This window comes from Gymnodraco acuticeps, unplaced genomic scaffold, assembly GCF_902827175.1.
Source record: "Gymnodraco acuticeps unplaced genomic scaffold, fGymAcu1.1, whole genome shotgun sequence".
Classification (NCBI taxonomy): Eukaryota; Metazoa; Chordata; class Actinopteri; order Perciformes; family Bathydraconidae; genus Gymnodraco; species Gymnodraco acuticeps.
In genome coordinates, this window is record NW_022990035.1 from 222 (window position 1) to 24,867 (window position 24,646).

Here is a 24,646-nt window from a genome sequence, read left to right on the forward strand (position 1 = left end):
ATTGATTAAATTAAGATTTGTATATGTTAGTCTAGATCCTGAGAATGTTTTAGCTCGACTAAAGTCTTGTTACGAGGGGAACAAAACTAATCTGCGACATAACAATAAAGAAATGTACTAATTGGGTATTAAACATTTTCCAAATCAGGAGAACTCAAATGTGCTTAGAGAGAGGAGGATTTGAAGAGATGAATTTGAATAAATCAGAAACATTGTGTGTTGCAGGAGAGGACATTTTGAGATTACCTCATGAGTTGGTTGTACTTGGCCAGCCTCTCAGATCTGCAAGGGGCACCGGTCTTAATCTGTATGACAAAAAAAGGCAAATATAAATTAATAAGGCTGTATCAATTGCATCCAAAACTGAAGTGTGTGTAGTCTAATGAAGAGAAGGAAACATTTCATGAATAATGTTTTTTTTTATTGAAAAGTGAGTTATTACATGCAAGGACGTAGAACAATAAAAGGATATTGAAGCACATTCCTTATTTCTGATTCGTTATATTATTCTAAATATGTGAAAAATCATTAAAACTTCAAAGATAAAAGTCTGCCATTTATGTAATGCTCCATGCTGTCAGAGTTCTTTAGGTAAGTGTTTTATGAGAAAGACTTTAGTTAGTCATTTTAAGACGTGTATTGAGGAATCAGTTAGTTTTCGAAGTGAGATGAAATGTCACGGCAAGTTGTGTGTTGGTAAATAAAAATGTGGCATCAGTATTGACAGTTGCTTGTTAGCAATTAAAAACCTGTACTCTAAAAGAAATATGAACCTGTGAAATGTAGTCGTATTATTTGTGTGAGTGTGTGTTTGTGCGTGCGTGTGTGTGTGTGTTTACCTGTCCAGTGCAGAGTCCCACCACTAGGTCAGCGATGAACGTGTCCTCTGTCTCTCCTGAACGATGGCTGACCATCACACCCCAGCCATTAGCCTGAGCCAGTTTACACCTGAGAGACACACAGAAGGATACTTTACTCAATAACTGTCATTAAGTACAATTCTAAAGCACTTACACTCTCTATGTTCTTTTGTATTTCAACTTAGAGACCTCCCTAAGACATTTTGTACGGGGGCGGGACATCTCTAAGTGGTTGACCAATCAAAAAAAAGAGCCAGCCAGCTAACCAATCAGAGCAAACTGGGCTCTTGTTTCAAACAGAGGGTGAAAATAGGTGCTGCAGAATAGTCAGGCTTTTTGAACATTAAAGCAAATAACCTAAAAAATGCATATATGTCCTCTAAGCGTCCAAAGTATTGTATTCTTTCATACTTAATTCAGTAGCCATCATGTGAATGGGTGTATGAAACCACCATTGTGGGAGTTTCTACTTCTGTTCATCAATCTTAGGGTTAATTTATTAGATTGTGATTTATTAGTGGCGACAGCTCGTCTGACACTTTAACCTGCTAGCATGAAAATTAGGACTCTGGGTGCCTCGGGTCAGATTCGAGGTTCTAATAAATGAACAAGCCCTCGCTCTTGTTCCTACTTATCCTGCTGAGATATTAGAGGAATATATCATATTAACCACATTATGTGACAGATACGATACATCACCTTTCATCAGCACCATTTCATTTCACCGTGCTCCTCTCTTCCTCCTCCTCCTCCTGAAGTAATCCAGCTACACTGTCATGACTGATAGCTTCATAACCCTGAGTGACGTTTTGTTAAGTCAGAGATTGATGACACACACACATTCACAAGAGGGTAGTCAATGCTATAGCTGCATCAAAACATTTGATTGACAGCCTGTTATCATTTCCTGTCCTACGTTTATCTCCCGCAAAGGCCGGTGTGATGCTCCTCCTCTCAAGGCACAAGGTCAACATGGCTGACAGGTAACAAGTGATGTGACTAACACATGTGTTTGCGTGCCTGTGTGTGTGTGTGTGTGTGTGTGTGTGTGTGTGTGTGTGTGTGTGTGTGTGTGTGTGTGTGTGACTGATGGCAGAGCAGCTGGCTATCTATAGGCGCTTTCACACCGGAGTACTTTTCCTAGTATAGTTCTGATAAAACCGGAACTAGAACTTAGTTTATGAGAACCTTTTCACCCCCTTTTTAGTCCCTGTTAGAGAGGTAGGCCTACTAAAAAGTAGAAGCCAGTCCCCAACTCCGGGGACTTCCGGCCGGGGACTTCGGGTGGCAGTATACACCGTCAAGTTGTTTGCGGCCTGCCAGTAAACCCAAGGCAGAAGAAGAAGTGACGTCAGCGGCTTCATTTGCCTAATCCTCCCTCAGGGACTTATTCCGGTGTGAACGCGATCTGCTCTTTAATGTTAATCAGAACTAAAGAGTTCTGATGAACTAAGTACTAGGAACTAATGGTGCATTTCCACTGCAGGGCCTCGCACGGCTTAGTACGGTATAGTTAGGCCTTGGTAGGCCAGGCTCACTTTATGCTGCGTTTCCATTACAGTTTAGGAACTGGGGTAGTAACTATAGTAACGCAGTGTAGGCGGAGCCGTGACGTCCTCTTCAATGTGAAACACAAAACCAACATCCATCAGCCGTTAGCTGTTAGCACTCAGAGCTCACAGCTCCTCATATCTGTTCAGAAACTAGACAAAAGTTAAACAAGTACAAACCACAGACTGCCTGTGTCATGGCGAATACAGTCTCTGGTTTATTTATGTCTGTATAGGCCGTTGTTGTGAGTGTGGACGGTCAGAGCTTATACTGCGTTAGCTTAGCCGATCTCCATTCAGAAAACACGCATTTTAAAAGGTTTTTCGCCTGCCGTCTGTCTGTAGACTTGTCAAAGCATTAATTCATGGTTTTTACTAGCCGGTATCAGTATGTTGTTACTTCGGCATCATTTTGAAACGTGTATTACAATTAAATCACGGTTATATATGTTCATTTTGTTGTAGTTACCAGCGATTCTCTCACTAGTTTAGCATACTCAGCCTGGTTGTTGGCCCGGAAAGGAACCCTCGATTTTTGGAGAGCCAGAAAACTGTGAAAAAGTACCCGCTAGCCGGAACTACACCTAGTGGAATCGCAACCAAAAACGGGCCAGGCACGGCACGCTTAAACCGCGCTCCGCGCTGTAGTGGAAATGCGCCATAAGTACGGCAAAGTACTTGGTGTGAAAGCGCCTTATGTTATCTCCCTATAGGCGTCTTTGTCGTCTCATCCAAGATGGACGACTTTCTCTGGCCTGTCCAAGTTCACAGGGCTGCCAGAGGCGGCCATTTTGGTTTTTGGTTTTCTTACTGAGAAGAAAGTGCGTGTAGCGTGGGCACAACGCTGTGTTCACAACGTAATGGACTGACAGTGGTGAATTGTGTTCATAGATGTGTGGAGCCAACCCAGTCTCACGGCATTTCTTGTTATAGTCACAAAATGAATCTATTGATTCGTGTTCACCAACACGATTTCCCCTTTTTTTTTTTTCGTGTCACAAGAACGATTTTAAAAGCAATGTAAATAATAACAAATTAGGAAAAAAATATGTTTAAAAATACAGATTTCAGTATTCTGACAGAACGATTTGAGAAGCAATGTATTTATATTGGTGGTATGTTTCGTGCCTGCACCAAATAATAACAAATTAGAAGGAAAAAAAGATTTTAAAAATACAGATTTCAGTATTTTGAGGCTCTGAGCCCAATTTATTTTCCTCGCGGACGGCAAAAAAAGTCAGACATTATACAATTTAAAATAAAACAATAATCGTGGCTTGATATTGAGTAAAGAGATGTTTTTATGAACCACACAGCTTCTGGTCTTCCAAGACCCGACCGGACAAAAAGACGTGGTGCCGGCACGAAACATACTACCAATAGAAATACATTGCTTTTAAAATCGTTGTGTGACACGAAAAAAGGGGAAAATCGTGTTGGTGAACACGAATCAATAGATTAAATACATTTTGTGACTATCACACGAAATGCCGTGAGACTGGGTTGGTGGAGCCTCCTAAAAACGCAGATGAATCAGCATTGGAATCAGCATTGGAATCACCTTCTCTGTGATACTCGCTGACTCGTACTTTGTCAATTGCGCATGCATGATGTCATTTTTTACAAAGGGTCGGGCAAAACTATTTTCTAAACATTTCAGATTTTTGCAGGATGTCCTGTGGTTGGGTGGGGACCATTCTTTCAAATCACTGGGTTGCACTTTCTACCGACTAAGCTAAGATGTCAGAAGGGGTACTAAAAAAACGTTTAATAAACCACTAAAATATTTAAATTCCAATGTTTGTTCAACAATGCAAATGATTTGTGATCGCCTTGGTAGTCAATCACCCACTCTCATTAACCTTTAAACATTACAATAAAGCAGACGTACGCCTGTATGGCCTCAGTGACCGAGCCGATCTGGTTGACTTTGAGCAGCAGGCAGTTGCAGGCTCGCTCTTCAGCAGCTTTCTCTATCCTCTTAGGGTTGGTCACCGTCAGGTCGTCCCCCACCACCTGGATCCCCACCTGGGCCGTCAGACGGGACCAGGCTTTCCAGTCATCCTGGTCGAACGGGTCCTCGATGGAAACCACTGGGGAATTAAGAAGAGAGGTGAAAACAGGGGACAAGATTTTCTGTCTCTGATCAACATAAACAAGCAACGTAGCCCACCTGGGTAGTTGTTGACGAAGCCCTGGTAGATGTCAGCCAGCTCCTCTCCTGAGATGTGTCTATCTGGATCTGGTGGGGATTTGAAGTCCAGGTCGTATTTGCCATCACGGTAAAACTCGGAGGCAGCCACGTCCATCCCGACCACCACCTTGTCCGTGAAGCCAGCTTTCTCTATGGCCGTCTGCAGCAGTTCCAGAGCTGAGTAGTTAAAAGAAGAGGCGGAGAGTTAGGAGTAGGTTCGGAGATAGACGGAATTGTAAGGCAGGAAATACAAAATTATAATAATGATGAATTTTCTAAAAACAGGGTTTTCTGAACCTCTCAATCCACCCTTAGAGACAAATCTGAAGACACGACTGAGGAATAAAAACTGTTGATAACTCTTCGACATGTTTATGAGGGGTCAGAAAACAATATGTATTTGCTTTGGGGTGACAATGCGTGATTTCATTATTCTCACAAAAAGTTGCCATAAAATTTATCCAAATTTCACAAGCAAAGGACATGCTTTTTAAAACCTTTTCTTTGTCTTTCATCTTTGCAATGACTGCTTTTTACTGATCAAAAAATCAAAGCTTCTTTCATGCAACAATTTTCTCAACATATCAGAATGTTTAGTTGAGATTAAATGGTACCAAAGTGTAAATTAAGCTTCATCACACAACAAACACTGTACACACTGCATTATTAGTGATATTTAATATTGACCGAGGAGCCTTACCCTCACTGTTCTCCAGGATGTTGGGAGCAAACCCACCCTCGTCTCCCACATTGGTTGCATCCTGGCCGTATTTCTCCTGGATCACCCCCTTCAGCGTGTGGTACAGCTCCGATCCTATCCTCAAAGCCTCCCTGAGAGACAGATGGAGGGAGCGAAGAGGAGAGAGATTGTGACAGAGTAGAAAGAAATGACAGTGGATACCAACATCAGCAGGAGAGAAAGAAATCATGAGGAAATCGAAGAAGTTTTATTAAATTGATTTGGAAATGAACACTTACTTGAAAGACTCAGCTCCTACAGGAAGAACCATAAACTCCTGCATGGCCAGTTTGTTACCTGCATGGGAACCTCCATTTATCACATTGAAGGCCTGAAGAGGAGAGGAGATGGGCGGAAATGAGGAAAGAGGGGAGATGAGAGGAGGAAACAAAAAACAAGTTGACAATGAGAGCAGAGAAAAAAGGCAAATAATAAACCATTTTTAGCACCCTATGAAGTATATCAACACCTGTACATATGTCCAGTACATTTTTAACTTTATCAAAAAGCAAGTTTCTTACAGGAACCGGCAGCACCAGCTCTGTGTTTCCAGCCAGGTCGGCTATGTGGCGGTACAGGGGGACCTCTTTCTCCGCAGCACCGGCCTTACAGATGGCTAGAGACACCCCCAGGATGGCGTTGGCCCCAAATTGAGCTGTTTGACAGGATAGAAAACAGGAAATGAATTCTGTATTGTTATATATTTTTGTATATTCAACGAAAGTGATTTTTTTAAATAATGTTGACCAATGAACAACCTAAAGTTTTGCAACCAAAGTGCAGTATTTCTTCTGACTAATAAAATAAATGTAATTTAAGAGTCATTATTTAATCATTTCTTCCTAAATGCATTCATCTGGTAATAATCTTTTAGTTTGAAGTAAGAGACACACATTTTCCATGTGAAGCATTTCAATTATTTTACCATTGTGACAACAGATTGTGGTACCATATATCACACGAAAAAGAAAAAAAATGGTTGTATCATTGGTCATAGTATGTAGGTATTTTTTTAAAGTACTTTCTATGTACAGCTGGTCAACTTTTAATCCCCAAATGTCAACAAGCGGCACATACCCAGCTGTGTGCATCACTTTTTAGAGCCCCCGCTTTTGTTATGTTTTTTTTATTATTTGCAGCGTTTTGTATTTGCATTGTTTTGCATTTGCAATGCTTTTTAGTAAATTCTGCGCATTTTTTGTCAAGTTGGCGATTGTTTTATAAATGCTGCTTATGTCTTATCAAGTTGGTGAAGCTGTTTCTTCATTGCCATGTGCTTTGTCATATTTGTGTTATTTAATTTGAATCGTTTTTGAAACTGCAGGACAGTTCTGCTAACGGAAGTGTTTTGGGCACCTGTCGGCCACCGTACTAACCTCACGTGAACGTTTTAGAAAACTATACTTTTTGAAATTTATATTTTCTATTAAAAAATATATATTCCTCCACTGTGAGTAGCACAAAAACCTGATATCCCTTTATCGTTCTAAACCTGCTAACAATGCTGTCTATTTATTTATTGGCAGAAAATTAATAAGAATATGTCTCACTCTCAACACATTCAGCTCTATTCTGACACGTATTCAGTCCTCCCAACACTAATTATTTGCCTTCTGTTTACCTTGCTACCTGAAATAATTAATTGGCATGATTGTAGATCAAAGTAAATGACCATTACATGTATTTATTAAGGGGCTGAATTTGTGCCAAAGCCTGTTTGGAACAGCAATGTATTCACTCTGTCTTGTAGCCTGTCTTTTTGCCTCTTGTTACTTTGTGACAAATGTGCTGTTGGTGAAAAAAAAAAACCTTGTACAAAAACGTCTGTGACTTCTGACAACGAGGAGGAGGGTTTCCAGGTGGCTGAGGGAGTCTGACGATGCTGTGTTAAGCAGTAGCGTGGCGTGGGAAAAAAATTAGGGGAAGCCAATAATACGTCCTTTCTTTTGGGTCGGGGGTGTGGTGGTCAATGTAATAACGTAACCAGATGAGTGATTACAGCACCCGGTATCATTTTACACACATTTTTATCAGATGCAGGACTTGCACACACACTCTAATAAGCATTCATTCACAAACTAAATCAGGAGACCTTTAACGTTTTACGTCCGATTCGCTCCTTTTTTCCTTGCTGTACACAGCTCCAGTTTGGGCATCGGCCTGTCATCAGATTGTATTTGTTGTTGCTGCTGTAGCGGAAGTTTAGTACAATTACTTTTGATGAAATACTCCAAATCTCCACCCTCCATAATTGCACTTGCTTCAGTTGCTTGCTTCTTTCTAACGGCGGTGAGAGTGATGCAGTGGCGCTATCTATCTTCTATCGATTATATTTATGATTCGAAAATTATAAAAGTAGGGTAGACATGTGGATATTATCCGACTGAACAAAACGTGCATTTATCTAACAGGTTCGTTTTCCACTGACCTTATTTCGAGCTATTTTCCAAAATCCTATGGAGAAATCCCATTGCTTTTTTGTCGAGGGAAACCGAGAGCAGCTTACTTCCGGATTTTAGGACTGCAAGTTGCAACTTGCACTGCAAGTTGATGCGATTTGATTGGATTGTGAGGCAAGGGAAGCCAGCCGCCTCTGGCTTCCCTTGGCATGGCCCTGACCAATCACAGGTTGGCAGGGGCATCACGTGAGCCTCATCTGATTGGTCAATCCCTCCATTTTTTTTTACCAAGGGAAGCCAGATTCGGCTGGCCTCCTCTCGCAACAGTGAGTGCAATCTACTGTTTCACCATAACATCTAGAGGGGCGCTGTTTGTTTCACTCTTTGTAAAATACTCAATGAGAATGGGGGAGAGACGGGCCGGCAGCAACACACAGCAAAGGAGAATTATCGAAACAAAACAAAGTGTTTTTATTTATTTATTTAAATTATAACTACAATCCGAAAAAACAGGGGAAGCCTGGCTTCCCCTGGCCTCCAGGAGAAAACGCCACTGGTGTTAAGTCATCACGACTTGTTTTGACTCACATTTGTTTTCTGTGCCGTCCATCTCGATCATCATGTTGTCCAGCTGCTCCTGCTCCACCACGCTGATGCCCTGCAGACACACACAGAAGCACATCTTAATTAAACGCACAGTTGGATAATGTATAACATAAATCAAGGTTTTAAATTCTTCCCACAACATCTTCTTAGGTTCATTATGGTTCAGTTTTGTACCTGAAGTTCAAAGGACTTTTATTTCTTAAGTTTTCGACTGGGTAAAGGGGTTTTGAATAAAGTATTGGTGTGATTTACATAATTGTAACACACACACACACACACACACACACACACACACACACACACACACCACACACACACACACACACACACACACACACACACACACACCACACACACACACACACACACCACACACACACACACCACACACACACACACACACACACACACACACACACACACCACACACACACACACACACACACACACACACACACACACACACACACACACACACACACACACACACACACACACACACACACACACACACACTAACTATACCGTACTAAGCCGTGCGAGGCCCTGCAGTGGAAATGCGCCATTAGTTCCTAGTACTTAGTTCATCAGAACTCTTTAGTTCTGATTAACATTAAAGAGCAGATCGCGTTCACACCGGGATAAGTCCCTGAGGGAGGATTAGGCAAATGAAGCCGCTGATGTCACTTCTTCTTCTTCTGCTTTGGGTTTACTGGCAGGCCGCAAACAACTTCACGGCGTATACTGCAACCCGAAGTCCCCGGCCGGAAGTCCCCGGAGTTGGGGACTGGCTTCTACTGAAGCCTTCCGAGTAAATTGCAAGAACGCCGACACCTCCTCATCACTCCACCGCTCCCATGTTTTTTTTTGTGTTACCATAAGTTATTCTCTCTCCGTTGGTGCGCTGGGCTAATGCTAATGCTAATAATGCTAATGCCAGCAAATACAATGGCGGCTTCACAAAACTTTGCCGAGTTTTACGGGGCGTGGTTTGCAATCCGCCCAGCCAATCAGAAATCAGAACCTTTTTCTCCCATGAAAGTACCTGCTCTCTAGAGCCGCGTTCACACCATAGGGTTCACACCGAATACTTTTCACCCGTACTTTTCGCGTTTAGTTCCGTTAGTACCCCTGATGTCGCGTTCACACCAAAGAAATAACTAAGTGCCGGGAACTTTTCACCCCATTTTTAGCGCCTGATGAGAGCAGGTACTTTCCTGGGGAAAAAAAGTACCACAGTTCTGATTGGCTGGGCGATTGCAAACCACGCCCCGTAAAACTCTGAAATGTTTTGTAGAGCTGCCATTTTATTATCCTCGCATTAGCACTATTAGCATTAGCATTCGCCCAGGACACAAATGCAGAGAGACTAACTTATGGCAACACAAAAGAAAACATGGGAGCGGTGGAGATGAGGAGGTGTCGGTTAGGGTTGCCAACTTCCAGAAATGGAAAAACGGGACACATGCATGTGTCCCGTTCACGCATGCATGTGCACGCGCGTGAAGATTTTCGGGTTTCTGGCGGATTTAGTTACTTTTTTTTGTTACTTTATTTCGGTTTTAGGGTTAGGTTAGGGTTATGTTATTTAATTATTTTGGGGGAGCCAGCTCCTAGGGTTCGAAAATGTTTTTGGCAGTCAAACCCCCCAAAAACAGACACAAGTCTTTTCTTTTTAGAAGGGCCAGGGCCCAGAACCACATTCTCTCTCTCTTCTCCTCTTTCATTATCACCTCCACCGGCAGCGCTCATTTTCCCGCACAACTGAACAGGCTGACATGCCACACACAAACAATGATGCCGCGCCCGCGAAAATCTCACACACACACACACGTGCGAGCATTGTGCCTGCCCTGTCAACTGAGCGGTCCTAGCGCCCTTCGCATACAGCACACAAACACACAGGCACGCAGCCAGACACACTGCATTGCGCGCAAACAGAAACATATTTTTTATTTTTCCCTTTACCGGGAATCCGGGACAAACAATGTCCCGTACGGGACACGCCCCTTTTGGCTCAAATACGGGACGTCCCGGCTAATACGGGACGGTTGGCAACCCTAGTGTCGGTGTTCTGGCGATTTACTCGGAAGGCTTCAGTAGAAGCCAGTCCCCAACTCCGGGGACTTCTGGCCGGGGACTTTCGGGTGGCAGTATACGCCGTGAAGTTGTTTGCGGCCTGCCAGTAAACCCAAAGCAGAAGAAGACGAAGTGACGTCAGCGGCTCATTTGCGTAATCTTCCCTCAGGGAACTTATTCCGGTGTGAACGCGATCGGCTCTTAGTTCCATGGGGAAACTAAGTGCTGGGAACTAAGTGCTGGGAACTAAGTACGGCAAAGTGCTTGGTGTGAACGCGGCTTAGCAGGGACTAAAAAGGGGGTGAAAAGGTTCTCATTAACTAAGTTCTAGTTCCGGATTTTTTTTGTGTGAATGCAACATTTCAAGAACTATCGGAACTATACTGGGAAAAGTACTCCGGTGTGAAAGCGCCTATAGATAGCCAGCTGCTCTGCCATCAGTCACACACACACATACACACACAAACAACACACACGAACAACCCCCCCCCCCCCCACACACACACACACACACAAACACACCAGTACAGCCGGACTGATCTGTCTTTCTGATGTGGCGTTCAGGAGCTCCGAGCTGCCCAGCTGTTTTTTTCCCGCTTGACTGATCACGAACATTCATTTCCCAGGAAAAAACATCTGCTGCAGGATCATGCTATTATACTCACACACTAGTACAATTACCTCCACTGTTCCTCTCACTCACACATCTTTCTCAAACAGACACATTATCATCTTTCATTCACAGTATCTCACACCACACACTCACTCGTCCCCTCCGTCACTGACAGCTGAATACACTTCATCTTCTTCTCACAGCTTCCTGTCTGCACATCCAGGTGTGATAGTCATCTGCACATCGATCAGCTGAACATGCACTTTGTGTCACGTGCTGCACAGGGTTGTTTTCTTCGCATTTAAGGTCCAAACTCACTGCCCTATCAACTTCACTTGCGCCAGAATATCCACATTTTGGCAAAGCTGAATGGAGCTAGAATGGGACAACCAACCACCAGAACTGAGAGAATTAGCCCAAACGTGAAGTTGGATTTCCATCCCACTAAATCTCAAGTAAGAATATCTTTGAGAAATTCTGCTGACAATGCAGTCACAACCTTTAAACTGGCCAATTGCTGAAAGTTATTTCTTTAAAAAGAGCAATGCTGTATCCTCTTTAAGTATGGCCTGCTGAGAACTTACAGAGAACACAAGACATGATATATCTTTAAATATATTTATGAGTATAAATGATTGTTGACTTACTGAGGCTAAAAGGGCGGGACCCAAAGTGTCGTTGATGTGCCCGACTGCCTTCAAAACACCTAGAAAAGAGGAGAAATTAAGATAAGGCGATAAGAAAAGGGAAAAATACATTTTACCAAAGAGAAAATGGAGTGAGGGTATAGTAAAGATGGACTGCGCCTAGACTGTATGGTTGCTATATGGTCTTATAGCTCTCACCAAATCTACAAAGGGCAAATTATACTTTCCACGCATCCATGAGGGACCGCTATGGTCCTCATGAGACAAATTACGTAATTCACCATGTCTGTCAGTGTCTACCAAAGTTTGTGTCCCTGTGACTGTGCATGCTTCTGTTGCGTTTGACACTCAAGAGAGTTTGTTGGGTGATTCAATATTACTGAGATCACCAACATGAATATAATTTGAGTGTGGATCGGTAAATGTTTATGTGTCCTATAGGTGGAAGCAAATCCTCAACTATAAGATGAATTGAATCACATACATAGCCGCTTGTTCAGACGTTCAAGGCAGAAAATATGTACTAGCCTTAGTAATAAAACAATTTTCTGCGTGAAAGCCATCTTGAACGATTGGTTTAATACAGACGAGCTTCTAAACACCAAACAGCAACAAAAAAAATGATCTAGTGATAAAAAGTGGTACATCTAGCTTTTGGCTTGCTATGGAAGCATCAAGGGAGTTGTAATCATAAATGTATGTAGAAGTTCTGGGGTTATGGGTTCGAGAATACCTGTGCACCATGAGAAAATACCATGAGTTACTCCAGGTGGAAGAAAAGGGCTATCTAAAATAGGGCTATATTGAATATGAATCACATTTGTGATATTGGGCTATATAAATAAACATTGATTGATTGATTGAATATGTGTTGAACTACACTTTTGGTCAAAAATTGCATAATATAGCTTGAACTTTTTGAAAATATATTACACATGCAAACACATTCGATCTGTCCCCGTACCTTTGCCCTTGTAGCGGCTCTTATCTCCATCTCGTAGCTCTAGAGCCTCGTAGATCCCTGTGGATGCTCCACTGGGCACTGCAGCCCTGAACAGACCTGAAAGTCAGACAAACAGAGAAAAACATTAGGTTTTAAACAAAAAAAATGATGAAGGAGAGGAGGAAACCAATCTGCAGGTCAGAGTTGTAATTAACTTAAAGATCCCCTATCATCCCCTATAGGTCTCAGATATACAAAACAAGTCTCTGAAGTGTTTGGCTCCAAAAACCAAACAGATAATTGTAGCATCCCATAATCCCCTCTGTTTCAGCCCTGTTTCAAAAGTCCTGATTCACTGTCTTTTACTTTAGATGAAAATAAGGTGCCACTCACAATGCCCCTCTGAGAGATATTTGGTTAAAAAGAACACAATAGCCGCTTTCACACCAAGTACTTAGCCCCCCGGTACTTGTTCCCACCGAACTATTTAGTCCCTCGATCGCGTTAGGGTTAGGGTAATGTTGTGAATCGAGTGGCCCATGGTGGTGGTGGGGTTATGGTATGGGTAGGCGTATGTTATGGACGACGAACACAGGCCACTCGATTCACAACATTACCCTAACCCTAAACCTAACCCTACCCCTCACACCAGATACTGACTGGTTTTCGGAGTGGCCTTTTATTGTGGCCAGCCTAAGGCACACCTGTGCAATAATCATTCTGTCTAATCAGCATCTTGATATGCCACACCTGTGAGGTGGGATGGATTATCTCGGCAAAGGAGAAGTGCTCACTATGACAGATTGTTTCAGATTTGTGAACAATATTTGAGATAAAGGTTATTTTGTGTATAGAAAATGTTTTAGATCTTTGAGTTCATCTCGTGAAAAATGGGAGCAAAAACAAAAGTGTTGCGTTTATATTTTTGTTCAGTGTATGTTTTCACAGCAAACATATGCTGGTTTACCGGTATGTTTGATATGTAGAGAGAAGTTGTCAAAGGTGCTGCAGCGCAGAGATGGGGACTCGAGTTTGTGACTCGGACTCGAGTCGCACTTAAGTCGCACACACAGAGACTTCAGACTTGACTTGGACTCCTGCTCAAAAGACTTCGGACTCGACTTGGACTCGTGAACAATCATTGTGTTTTCTATTTTTGGCGTATTAAAGGTGGGGTAGGTAAGTTTGAGAAACCGGCTCGAGATCGCTAGAATTTGAAAATACACAACCGGAGAAAATCTGCCACTTCCTCACAGAGCCCCTCCTCCAACACACACGAACGCACATGACCAATGAGGGCACGAGATACATTTGTGCCCCGATGGGAGGCTGACAGGCAGGTAGGCCATCCAGTTACTTTAGCCGGGCCGGCTATCGGGATGTTAAGAACATTCCATGGAATATAACAAAAAGTGTATCTCGAGCCGGTTTCTCAAACTTACCTACCCCACCTTTAACATTAACATCATGGTAACACCATGGCGACCGGCGGCACACCTGCAGCTGTACCGCTTGTAATTAGGTTCAACTATAAAAACTTCGAACAAAACGCCGGCGGCACCAACAAAAGGAGCGCACACTGCAAAGTCTGCAATATTAAAATCAAGGATGCTGGTGCAACAACGTCAAATTTTATCAGGCACTTGAAAAACTCACCCGGAGAGGTCAGTCACATTAACGCATATGGACGGTTAGCAAACATGTTTAGCTCAGCATCAGCTATGTAATGTTAACTTAGCTTGCTACTAGCTTTGTAACTGAATATTTGAAAAGATGAGTGAATGTTTGCTTGTCACACTTGTTTGCGTTGAGTGGCGTTGACATCCAACTCTTGACATGACATAAAAAAGGTCGGTAACGTTAATCATTACGTTCCGCTGCCACCATCTACTGGCTAACGTTAAACGTAGAAAAATACATAGTTACATACATAAATACATCTGTCGGTTTATAGGCAGGTTACAGGTTTATTGTTGACCACGTAACGTTAATGTTACAGGTTTATCAGGTTACCATTACACTGGGTTTGAGTGAGAGGATAGAGGAATATGTTTATTTATAGTAGACTTAAAAGATGTCATTAGAGACCCAGTGTAATTAAACAATACAGTTGCAGAGGTCAAATTTTAACATTTTTGTCCACTGGCCAAATGGCTAGCCTAGTGAATGTTGACATTTTACCAGCTACTCAATAGATTGCCATTGTTATTTGTGGCTGGTGCGTGCAACATACAGTACCAGCCACTTGCATGATTTACCAGCATTTGGCTGGTAAATGGTGTTAATGGTAGATATCTCTTTTGGAACAGGTCATGTTTTAATATCACCAGTTCAGTATATTTCAGATAATATTGCAGCAATAGTTTTTTAGTTGCAAATGGCACAGAACAAATGTGTACTTTTAAGTAGCCTACTTTTAACACAGTTTCCCTGCGGGGGATTAATAAAGTATTTGTGATACTGATTTTTGATTCTGAAGTGTTTTGCTTATAAGTTGTTTGCATTTAGCTAAAGTGTGATGTTTGTCCTCATATTGCATTGCAATAGCCTGTTTAAAGTGATCATATAACAAACAACTAATCAGTACTGATACTGTATGCTAATAGATATAGGAGTGATAATAATACAGTAAATGCTTTGAATTTCTTAGATATAGCTGTGCAGTATTCTTAACAGACTGGATAGCAGCAGACAATAGAAGGCTTATTACAACCAGAAGAGACATGAGACTTTTATTTTTTAGAGACTTGAGACTTGACTTGGACTCGTGACCAAAGTCTTGAGACTTGATCAAGTCTCACCCCACAAAGACTTGAGACTTGACTTGGACTCGTGACCAAAGACTTGAGACTTGACTTGGACTTGCAAAAAAAGACTTGTGAACATCTCTACTGCAGCCTTTACGTATCGAGGAACAACACGGGAGAGTAAGACAGCTGACGATCTTCAGTCATAATTCAATGGGGTATGTCATTTATTTCAGAAAACACTTTTTGTTATATTCCATGGAATGCTTTTAACATTCCGATAGCAATGAATATATTAAATGCTTTGACAATAAATACATACATTTTTTTATCTCTGGCAGCCGTAGCTCTGTAAAAAGCACGACCAATCATTTGAGCCGGCCCGGCTAAAATAGCTGGATGGCCTACCTACCTGTCAGCCTTCCATCTGTGCACAAACTTATCTCGTGCCCTCATTGGTCATGTGCGCGTTCGTGTGTGTTGGAAGAGGGACTCTGTAAGAAAGTCTGAAGGAAGTGGCAGATTTTTTCCGGTTGTGTATTTTCAAATTCTAGCGCACTCGAGCTGGTTTCTCCATTCTTACCTACCCTACCTTTAACTCTGTTTAGGGTGCAGCTATATGTTTTATTTATTTCAAAGTGGGCCCATTTTAATTATATTTGTTTTCCTTCAAATGTGCAGAGGACTCCCCAAGTGCTGTGTTTAATTTATTTTAAAGTAGGCCTGTGTATTATTTTTAATTCTCCTTATAAGAGTTCTTTGTTTCTTATTGGAGGTTAACAGTTTTATATAATGTAATAAATAGCCTAATAAATGCAAAAAAACTGTAGTTCTTGTCTGATATAACAATAAATACAACTTTATAAGCTATCAAGCTATGAAATATGTTTTGCAGCTCCAGACACATTTTTTTTGTGGAAAAACGAGCAAAATGGCTCTTTTGGTCAAAAAGGTTGCAGACCCCTGGCCTAGAAAATGATGGCTCTATGCCCCAATGCCCTTAACTGTAGACTGATTGATCTGGACAGAGGTCAAAGGAAGGTCGTTTGACGTCAGAAACTATTTATATTTTCAGCATTGTGACTGTTGCGTTGCTAAGCTTTCCTAACGCTTTCTGGCACATTTCTGACATGATGAATCTAAGCAGGCATCCATTACATTATGTTATTATTTTTCCGTTGCTCTGATATTTGCAGACAGGCTTGTCGGCAGTCACCTTTCTCTGTGTTAAGGTCCACTTCCACAGTGGGGTTTCCCCGCGAGTCCAAGATCTCCCTGGCAACGATGCTAACGATCGACATCCTGAGAGGCAGGGAGGAAAAGAGGCAACGTTATGTTTTACCTTGTTATAGCTATTGTGCATCGAAAAACGTTTACATTTTTGACAATTAAATTAGATATGGCAGCTTCAGATTGAATTTAAGAGGAGGGAGAGGGAGAGAGAATAAAGGATGATGGGTAAAAGATTTATTTTACATCAAACACACACACACAGAACAGCCTGTCAGGGGAGTCAAGAAACAACACCACTGCAGACTCACTCTGAAAATCAAAGCTCACCACAGAGAAATCTCACTCACTCACACACACACACACACACACACACACACACACACACACACACACACCACACACACACACACACACACACACACACACACACACACACACACACACACACACACACACACACACACACACACACACACACACACACACACACACGTTTGACAACGCTTCAGTCCAGCAAATCTTTTAGGTGTGTGACTCTTTCGATATCACAATTTGATTCAAAAAACGATTCACGAAGATTCTTAAATCAAAACCCATTCTTCATTCAGTATATTTATAATATAGTACAATAAATATTGCTGCTCATTTATCATGGCAGTTCATCGTTTTTCTACTTGTGGACTCAACACCAAACTTAGGCGAAGGTAATGTGTTGAAAACAAACAAAATGAAAAAAGTAGAAAATACAGTCATAGGGCAGTCTCTGTTGAAACTGACACCACACACTTTTAGTAGGTCATAAATGAAGATTAAGGATTATTTCTGGATAGACTATACATATTTTAGGAAAAAGCTGCATATTGAGCCTTTACTGGACGAATCCACTTCGATTGAAAGTGGGAAATTAGACCTACAAACAATCTTAGCTATCAATGTTAATGTTTTAAAAGTACCAAAGAGCGAGACACATTCAGATCAGATTTCAAGCAGAAATCAATATGGATTGAATTTACAGAGCAATTCAATTACATCTAAAACAAACTATTTTCACTTTGCAGTCTAATCTCACTTTCATTTCAAGTCACTTAATGAAAGGACTTGTTTTTCTTTAGCTCCTCGCTGTGAGAGACTGAACTGCTCAGTAGATTTAAAATGTGTTGGTTCTGTTTGTGTTGTTTTTCCATTGACAATGCAACTTTTGACTGCTTAGAGTTCATATAGTATGTTCCTTATGACCCAATTCTGTGTAACACCTTCTTAGTCAAGTTGAATCGGAATTTATTGATAAAAGACCTAATTTCTGTGAATGTACCTCATTTAAGTAAAAAAAGCTTAAATAACAAACCATCTAATACCATTCATTCAATTAAATAAGTCCTTGTTAATTGTTTTTGCAAGATTGCGATGGAACCATCCTGACTTTTGTTAGGGGTAATTAGGTAACTAACTCATATTTCTTGTTTTTAAACATTTTGAAAGGGGTCACATTTGACTTGAGGACCAGGAAGGTTACATTCTAAATTCCTGTATTACCGTGATATCAATACCATCCACAATCCTAACAAACATTAGAGTCTCCATCCTCGTTGTCATTTCCCTATCATCCCTGAGCTTCTCTCCTCTGTGGGTGTCTCTGCTCTTTTAATCGCAGCACTGCAACGATATATCAAAAGAAGCCTTTTATGCTGTCCTCGTCTCCGTACTATATGAATACTTTATCGATCTGAGAGGAGCAAAAACTGGCACACGGCTATCTCGCAGAAACCTGTCCTTGCAAAGACACTGACAGAGAGGATGTGTTCACTCCTGTACACACACATTTTCTCATCTTCCTCTTAAGTGTGCATTCATCACTGCAAAACTACACTGCGTTGCCAGCAGAGAGACAGATAGGGGGCAGTTTGGAGCCAAAGCTGGGGACAAATTAAATGTTAGCGGGTACAATGATTCAGAACTTCTTCACAGCAGACATTTTAAGTAATAGGCAAGATGTGCAGGTATTATTAAATATATCATTGATGGCTCAGTTCCATTACCTGTGCCACTAAGCCAGAATATAAAGTGTTAATTTGTAACTCCCAGTTGCTGAAAGGACTGAAGCTTCCTCTGGTAGGACCAAAGTGTAAACAAATATAAGCATAACAATGAATACAAATAGAAATATTGCAGTATGAACCATATCAGAATCATATAATATTTAAGGACTAATTGTCACGACCTCGATACAAACTGATGAACCCAAATGCACGACCCAGAGATAAAGTCTTGAATGTAAAAACATTTTTAATTTTCATTTCCCAGATCAGGTAATCCCTCTTAACAGAGTAGGTACTGGAAATAACAAAAGGCGCTCACGAGGAGGAAAAAACTAGGCATAACAAAAAGAGAACTTAAGAAAAACTTAAGCCTACAAAATTAACAAAACTACAAAACCTGACATGAGTGAAAGCGATCCTTTCTGAGCTGAGGCTTGGCACGACCATTCAGGGAAACAAACAAGACGAACTGACACAGGACAGGGGAGAGACAGGACTATTTAACCATGAGGTGAGTGGGGACAGGTGGAAACAATCAGGGGTGGGGCAGACGCTGATGATGGTGGGAACAACACACAAGGGGAGGAAGAAACAGGGCCTGAAATGAAAGACAAGAGGTAAGTACAAAATAGAACAGGAAATGGAAAACGAGACATGACAATAAACAGAGAGACTGACTAGAGATGAAGAACCTAAATAAACAGACACGACCAGACGTGAGAAAACATGAAAATGACAGACATAATACATAAACAAAACCAACACATTTGACGAGACACAAATGTCTCAACACTAATGTATACATAACTTAAAAATACAGCTGGTAAATGTGGAGCTACTTTTAAAACATTTTCTTTTATGTCAATTCATTTATTGGCTTGAATATTTCTTCACCTCAGGATCAGTCTTACTGATATAATAATATCATAATTCATTTGTCAGCTGTATTTTGTGTTATTAATCTGAAATTGTACATAGTAAATATAGTGGAATAAAAAATCTGGCTCTGTTTTCACTCAAGAATTTATGTTTGAACATTAACAATAATGTGTTTTATTTTACGTCGCGTATTTTCATTATTTTGTCAAAGTGGGTGTGTTTGCTATGTAATTTGAATTGAGTGAAAGGTGGTCTTATTCTTGTGTCGTATGTCTTTCCCTTATATAATCGTTCCTTTTCCTCTTGTTTTTTTCTATCTCTTGTAACCTGATTAACAACACAGATTCCCACATATGTTTTTAACAGCTCTCTCTCTCTCTTTTTAAGCTGTTGTTGTATTATGTCCTATAATCTCCTTCTGCTGTTTATCTCAAACACATTCTATTTATATAAAACCTTACTGAAGACATGAAATGATGCACATGTATTATTTTGCTCATCACCCTTCTGCTCTCCCTCAGGGACATACATTCCACTGAGTGTTGCCGTTAAACCCCATTACTCCTCATGTCTTTTCATGCTGTCCTTTGCCTTTGCTCAGCACTCCTCAAAGGTAACTCAGATGTATTTCTATCCACTTCCCCCCCACTGTTGGTTGATCACAACGTCGACGACCTACCCATTTATGCTTATTCAGGTCTTACACTCTGTAAGTCGCAGGCGACAAAGCGTCAGCAAAATGTGTAAAATGTATAAATGGTGCTGAGTATAAGAAACAGCAGATAAGGTGCCTTAATCGTCGCCAGCATACAAAAACGTACACACCTGAAAAGTCGAGGGGATTGATGCGTGTGCGATTTTCACTAGTGGCTTCTTTCATTTTATGGCCTTTCTCTCCCTCTCTCTTTGTTGCTGTTTTGAAGCCCCACCCAAGAGTACTGCAGTTTTCCAAAGTTCCTCCTGAGGGTGGAGCAGCCGGATACAGGACGCATGCCAAATGTTTGACATCATTTTTACATCTAGAATAGTTGTAGTGAGAATAACAGCTGAGGCTGATAGGAATGTCGTTATATGCAAGATTAGTTAAAAGTCAACATTTTAGACAAGTGGAAGCATGGCTAAATCGATTACGACCGACATGGTGAAAAAATCAACAAGTCGACATTTCCATAGAGCAATGTTGTATGTGTGGCTATAAATGTACCAGCCCATAATATTAGATATTTGTGTATGGACATATGTTTTGTATGAAGGATATATGGCCAGGCATAAGGAAAAGATGAAGATATTTGTATCATTTTGCATTTCAGAAATATGGTAGAAATGTTGAGAACAAAGCATAATTATTAGGATTCCTGCTAACGCAAGTAGTTTTAAACATTTAATATTTATTTTAGACATTTCAGCTTTATTATTGAAATTATTATTCTACTTTATTATCAATATTTTGATTTTATTCTCAAAATGTGAGCACAAGTCATGGATGTACTACATCAGAAAGGTGTTCTTATCTCATATCCATAAACACATATTCCTCCTGTCATGAGTTCATCTCATAACTCTTATCTCCTCTCTCTTCCTCCCTTTCTCTCTGTGTCTCTCACCCGTTGCTGTTTGTGCTGTGGGTTACGTAAAGCTCTACAGCAGCAGCAGGGAGAGGGAGGACACCCATGAACGCACAACACCACACCTACCAGGGACTGCAGTGCTCAGCAGAAAATATACCAGCACTGAAAGAATAACACGTGAGTGGTCGTGCCAGGGAGAGAGTGAATGAGGGAGAGAGGGATGAAGGCACGCAAGGAGAGAGAACATGAGCATCATCATCATATCTTCAGTATCTATGCAAAGACGGGACAAGGAAGAAAACGAATGATCAGGCAAGAGATACAAAATGGAAGAAATGCTGGATAAAAATGCTGGATCTCTGATCTCCGGATTGATTTGTATTCTTTAAGATTAAAGGGGCAGATCAGTTTAATAATCATGAGGTGTATTATATTCGTCATTATCTAAAGTCTGGAAGAAAATGACACAGATGATGTCATGGGTCATGCACTCTTCTTGTCTCCTGCAAAGAACTACAGCAAACAGAGCTTTTCCCGTTTGTGCTGGGACACAGAAAATCTCCTGTTTTAAAATGACCAGATTCTCTGGATGAAGTCATTATAATTCATGATATTTCAATGTTTTTCCAAATGTTTCTTGTAAATCCCAATGACAAAACTCTCTCAGCACAGTGCCATTTTGAAATACGTTAGATAATGCATATTGGTTTGACAAGTATTAAACTGTAAAGTTCAATGTCATACTTTTACTGATTTCCTCAGTGTTGACCGGGATAATGTCACAATATTCTTGGTTTATTAAACTGTATTTCCTCTGTCAGTTAGCTATGGCTGATCTCTGCTCCCATGTACAACAAAAACAAATGCATGAGGGTCCTTTGTAGCGTTTGGTCAAAAACGCTGCATCATAGTTGCTGAAGTCATCCAAAATTGGCCCAGAATGCAACAGCTACTAACTAACAATGACAACTGAACAAACTCCAACAATAAGACCTTTTGTTAAGATTATTTTGTCAGTAAACATAAAGCACTGTTTTTATTTTCAGATATATAACATAGTTCATTTCTTGCTCAACCAGGAGACTATTACAAACACTAACTATGACGAAGAAGTTGGGTAGTCTGATATAACTCATCCTTACTTTATATAGAAATCTATGTTAAAAAGATATATATCTGTAAGAATAAATGTCTTCCATTTCATGATTGGAAAATCAATAAAACATATGGCGCGAGAAAGGGAGAAATACCAGGAGAAAGGTTAGGGAATGAAAGGATAGACACAGATGAAGAAAGGGAAGAGTGAAAAGAAAATAACAGAAGAAGAAAAGAGACTGTAATGAGAGAGGAATGGAGACATGTTCAGGAGGAAGGAGAGCCAAGAGAGAGAAATTGTTACAATAGTGTTCACCTGACATTCGTGCCAAAACAGCCATACTGAAATTGAAATTGAGAGAAAGAGATGGAAGGAGCAATGGAGGACGAAATGGAGAGTGGAAACAAGGCAGGGCAAGAGAGGCGAGAGGGAGAGAGAGAGAGAGAGAGAGAGAGAGAGAGAGAGAGAGAGAGAGAGAGAGAGAGAGAGAGAGAGAGAGAGGCAGAGATAAATTATTAAATGACCCTGTTTGGCTGGAGAAGAGAGGAGGAATGGGGGGATGAAGAGAGGGAGGAGGATGAAGAGTAAGAGGGGGAACAGAAGGCTGATGGTCTCGCACGTATGCCAAACACACACGCACACACACACACACACACACACACATAGTGGAGCAGTCTCAAGCATAATGCTAAGAGTGTGTCCCCATTTACCCACATATTTTTGACTTGCAATAATTACAAGTACTCTGACACACACATTACATCCACCCACACAGAGTGGCAAAGATGCAGATATTAAGCGTGCACTCACACTCACACATAAACACATTTCTGTGCCTTCCATGATACCAATATCTCACACATGGGACTCATAATTGACTGCAAGATCTCACACACACACACACACACATTGTTTCTGTTGCCAGAGCATACACTCACATGTGCTGAATGCTATCGTCTCAGGTTTGACAAACACACAAATATGCCGATGCTGGCTATATTAAAAAAAGATGCACCATCAAACACACACACCTGACAAACAAGGGACTCGGTCATAATTTACTACATGAGCATATTACATAGATTTCCCTTGGCCAAAACTCTCACACACACACACACACACACACACACACACACACACACACACACACACGCAAACACACACACGCACACACACTCCTGTGCCAGCCATACACACATCAACCATCTTACACACTTGATATACCGAGGATGACTCTACCATAATTGACTGAAGGCTCCCATCAAACACGTACAAGGACACACACACACACACACACACACACAATATTGGTGTGGCCAAAACTCACCTGAACACACACACACACACATGCTCGAAAGCCATTTTGACAAGAAATCCATGAGTAGATAAACACATAAATCATCGCTTTGAACATAGAAATAAACAGACTGTTTTCCAGAGAATGCGTGAAACATAATAACACACACACACACACACATATATTGCTTCCAGAGCTTGCCAAATTACAGTAAAATACATCAACCATTTAGAACACACACACACTGGATTGCAGGATCCAATCTTGCACACGTATAGGGCTGCAACACACACTCACAATTCACTACCTTCCTCCTTTCACCCGCACACACACATATATATTTGACAGCCATGAAGCAAAATCACATTCACACACACAGTAACACCTACAACTGACACCTACACACATATGCGGTATGTCTTTTTTACACACACTCACACACACACACACACACACACACACACACACACACACACACACACACACACACACACACACACACACACACATACACATACACACACACATGCATGAAGCACAAACACACACACACATAGGATAGCACCTTAAACTGAAGCATTTCTATCTCACACACACAAGCGGCATCATTCTGCATCCTCTCTGTACCAATCAGCAGCCAATCAATATGAGATCAAAAGAAAAAGACAATGGATGGATAAACACAAAACCTCATGAGCGTATGAAAAGAGGAAGAGAGGATTTCCTTCCTTTACCTGCCGCCTGTGTGTGTTCTGCCTTTCACGGCAACCGAGAGAATAGTGGAGAGGCTGAGCAAGAGAGAGGGAGAAGGAAAACAGGAGGGGGGAGGGGGGGGGCGAGATGTGTGACACAGGGGGAGGGGAGGGGAGATGACTCAGAGGGAGATGGAGAGAGGAAGAGGAGGAGTAGAGGAGGGTTAATTAAAAAGGAGGAGATGGACGAAGGGGTGGGATGAAGGGATAAGGATGGGGTGCAGACGCTCGTCGCCCCACAGAGGAGGTAAAAATAGATGAAGGGGAGGACCGGCTCCCTCCCTCCCTCCCTCTGTGTCTCCCTGTCCTCCTCTCTGGTGCTGCAGTGGGGTTCAGTTGCTATACAGTTACATAATCACTTCCTTCTCCACCACACTCAGACATGATGATGCTCTGTGTGTGTGTGTG

At 41.3% G+C, this 24,646-nt stretch overlaps 1 protein-coding gene across 1 annotated transcript; it reads right to left on the bottom strand.

Moving 5' to 3' along the window:
• Positions 1-242: 242 nt before the first annotated feature.
• On the bottom strand, positions 243-24,372 carry LOC117545362 (gamma-enolase-like). Its single transcript, XM_034215110.1, has 12 exons — positions 24,221-24,372; positions 16,594-16,679; positions 12,652-12,747; positions 11,688-11,746; positions 8,331-8,400; positions 5,865-5,998; positions 5,583-5,674; positions 5,305-5,435; positions 4,584-4,781; positions 4,302-4,503; positions 840-948; positions 243-305 (listed from the first exon to the last, which is right to left on the bottom strand). The coding sequence occupies exons 2-12, from the start codon at positions 16,676-16,678 to the stop codon at positions 243-245; spliced, it is 1,239 nt and encodes a 412-aa protein (XP_034071001.1). The 5' UTR covers position 16,679; positions 24,221-24,372.
• Between the last annotated feature and the right edge of the window lie 274 nt (positions 24,373-24,646).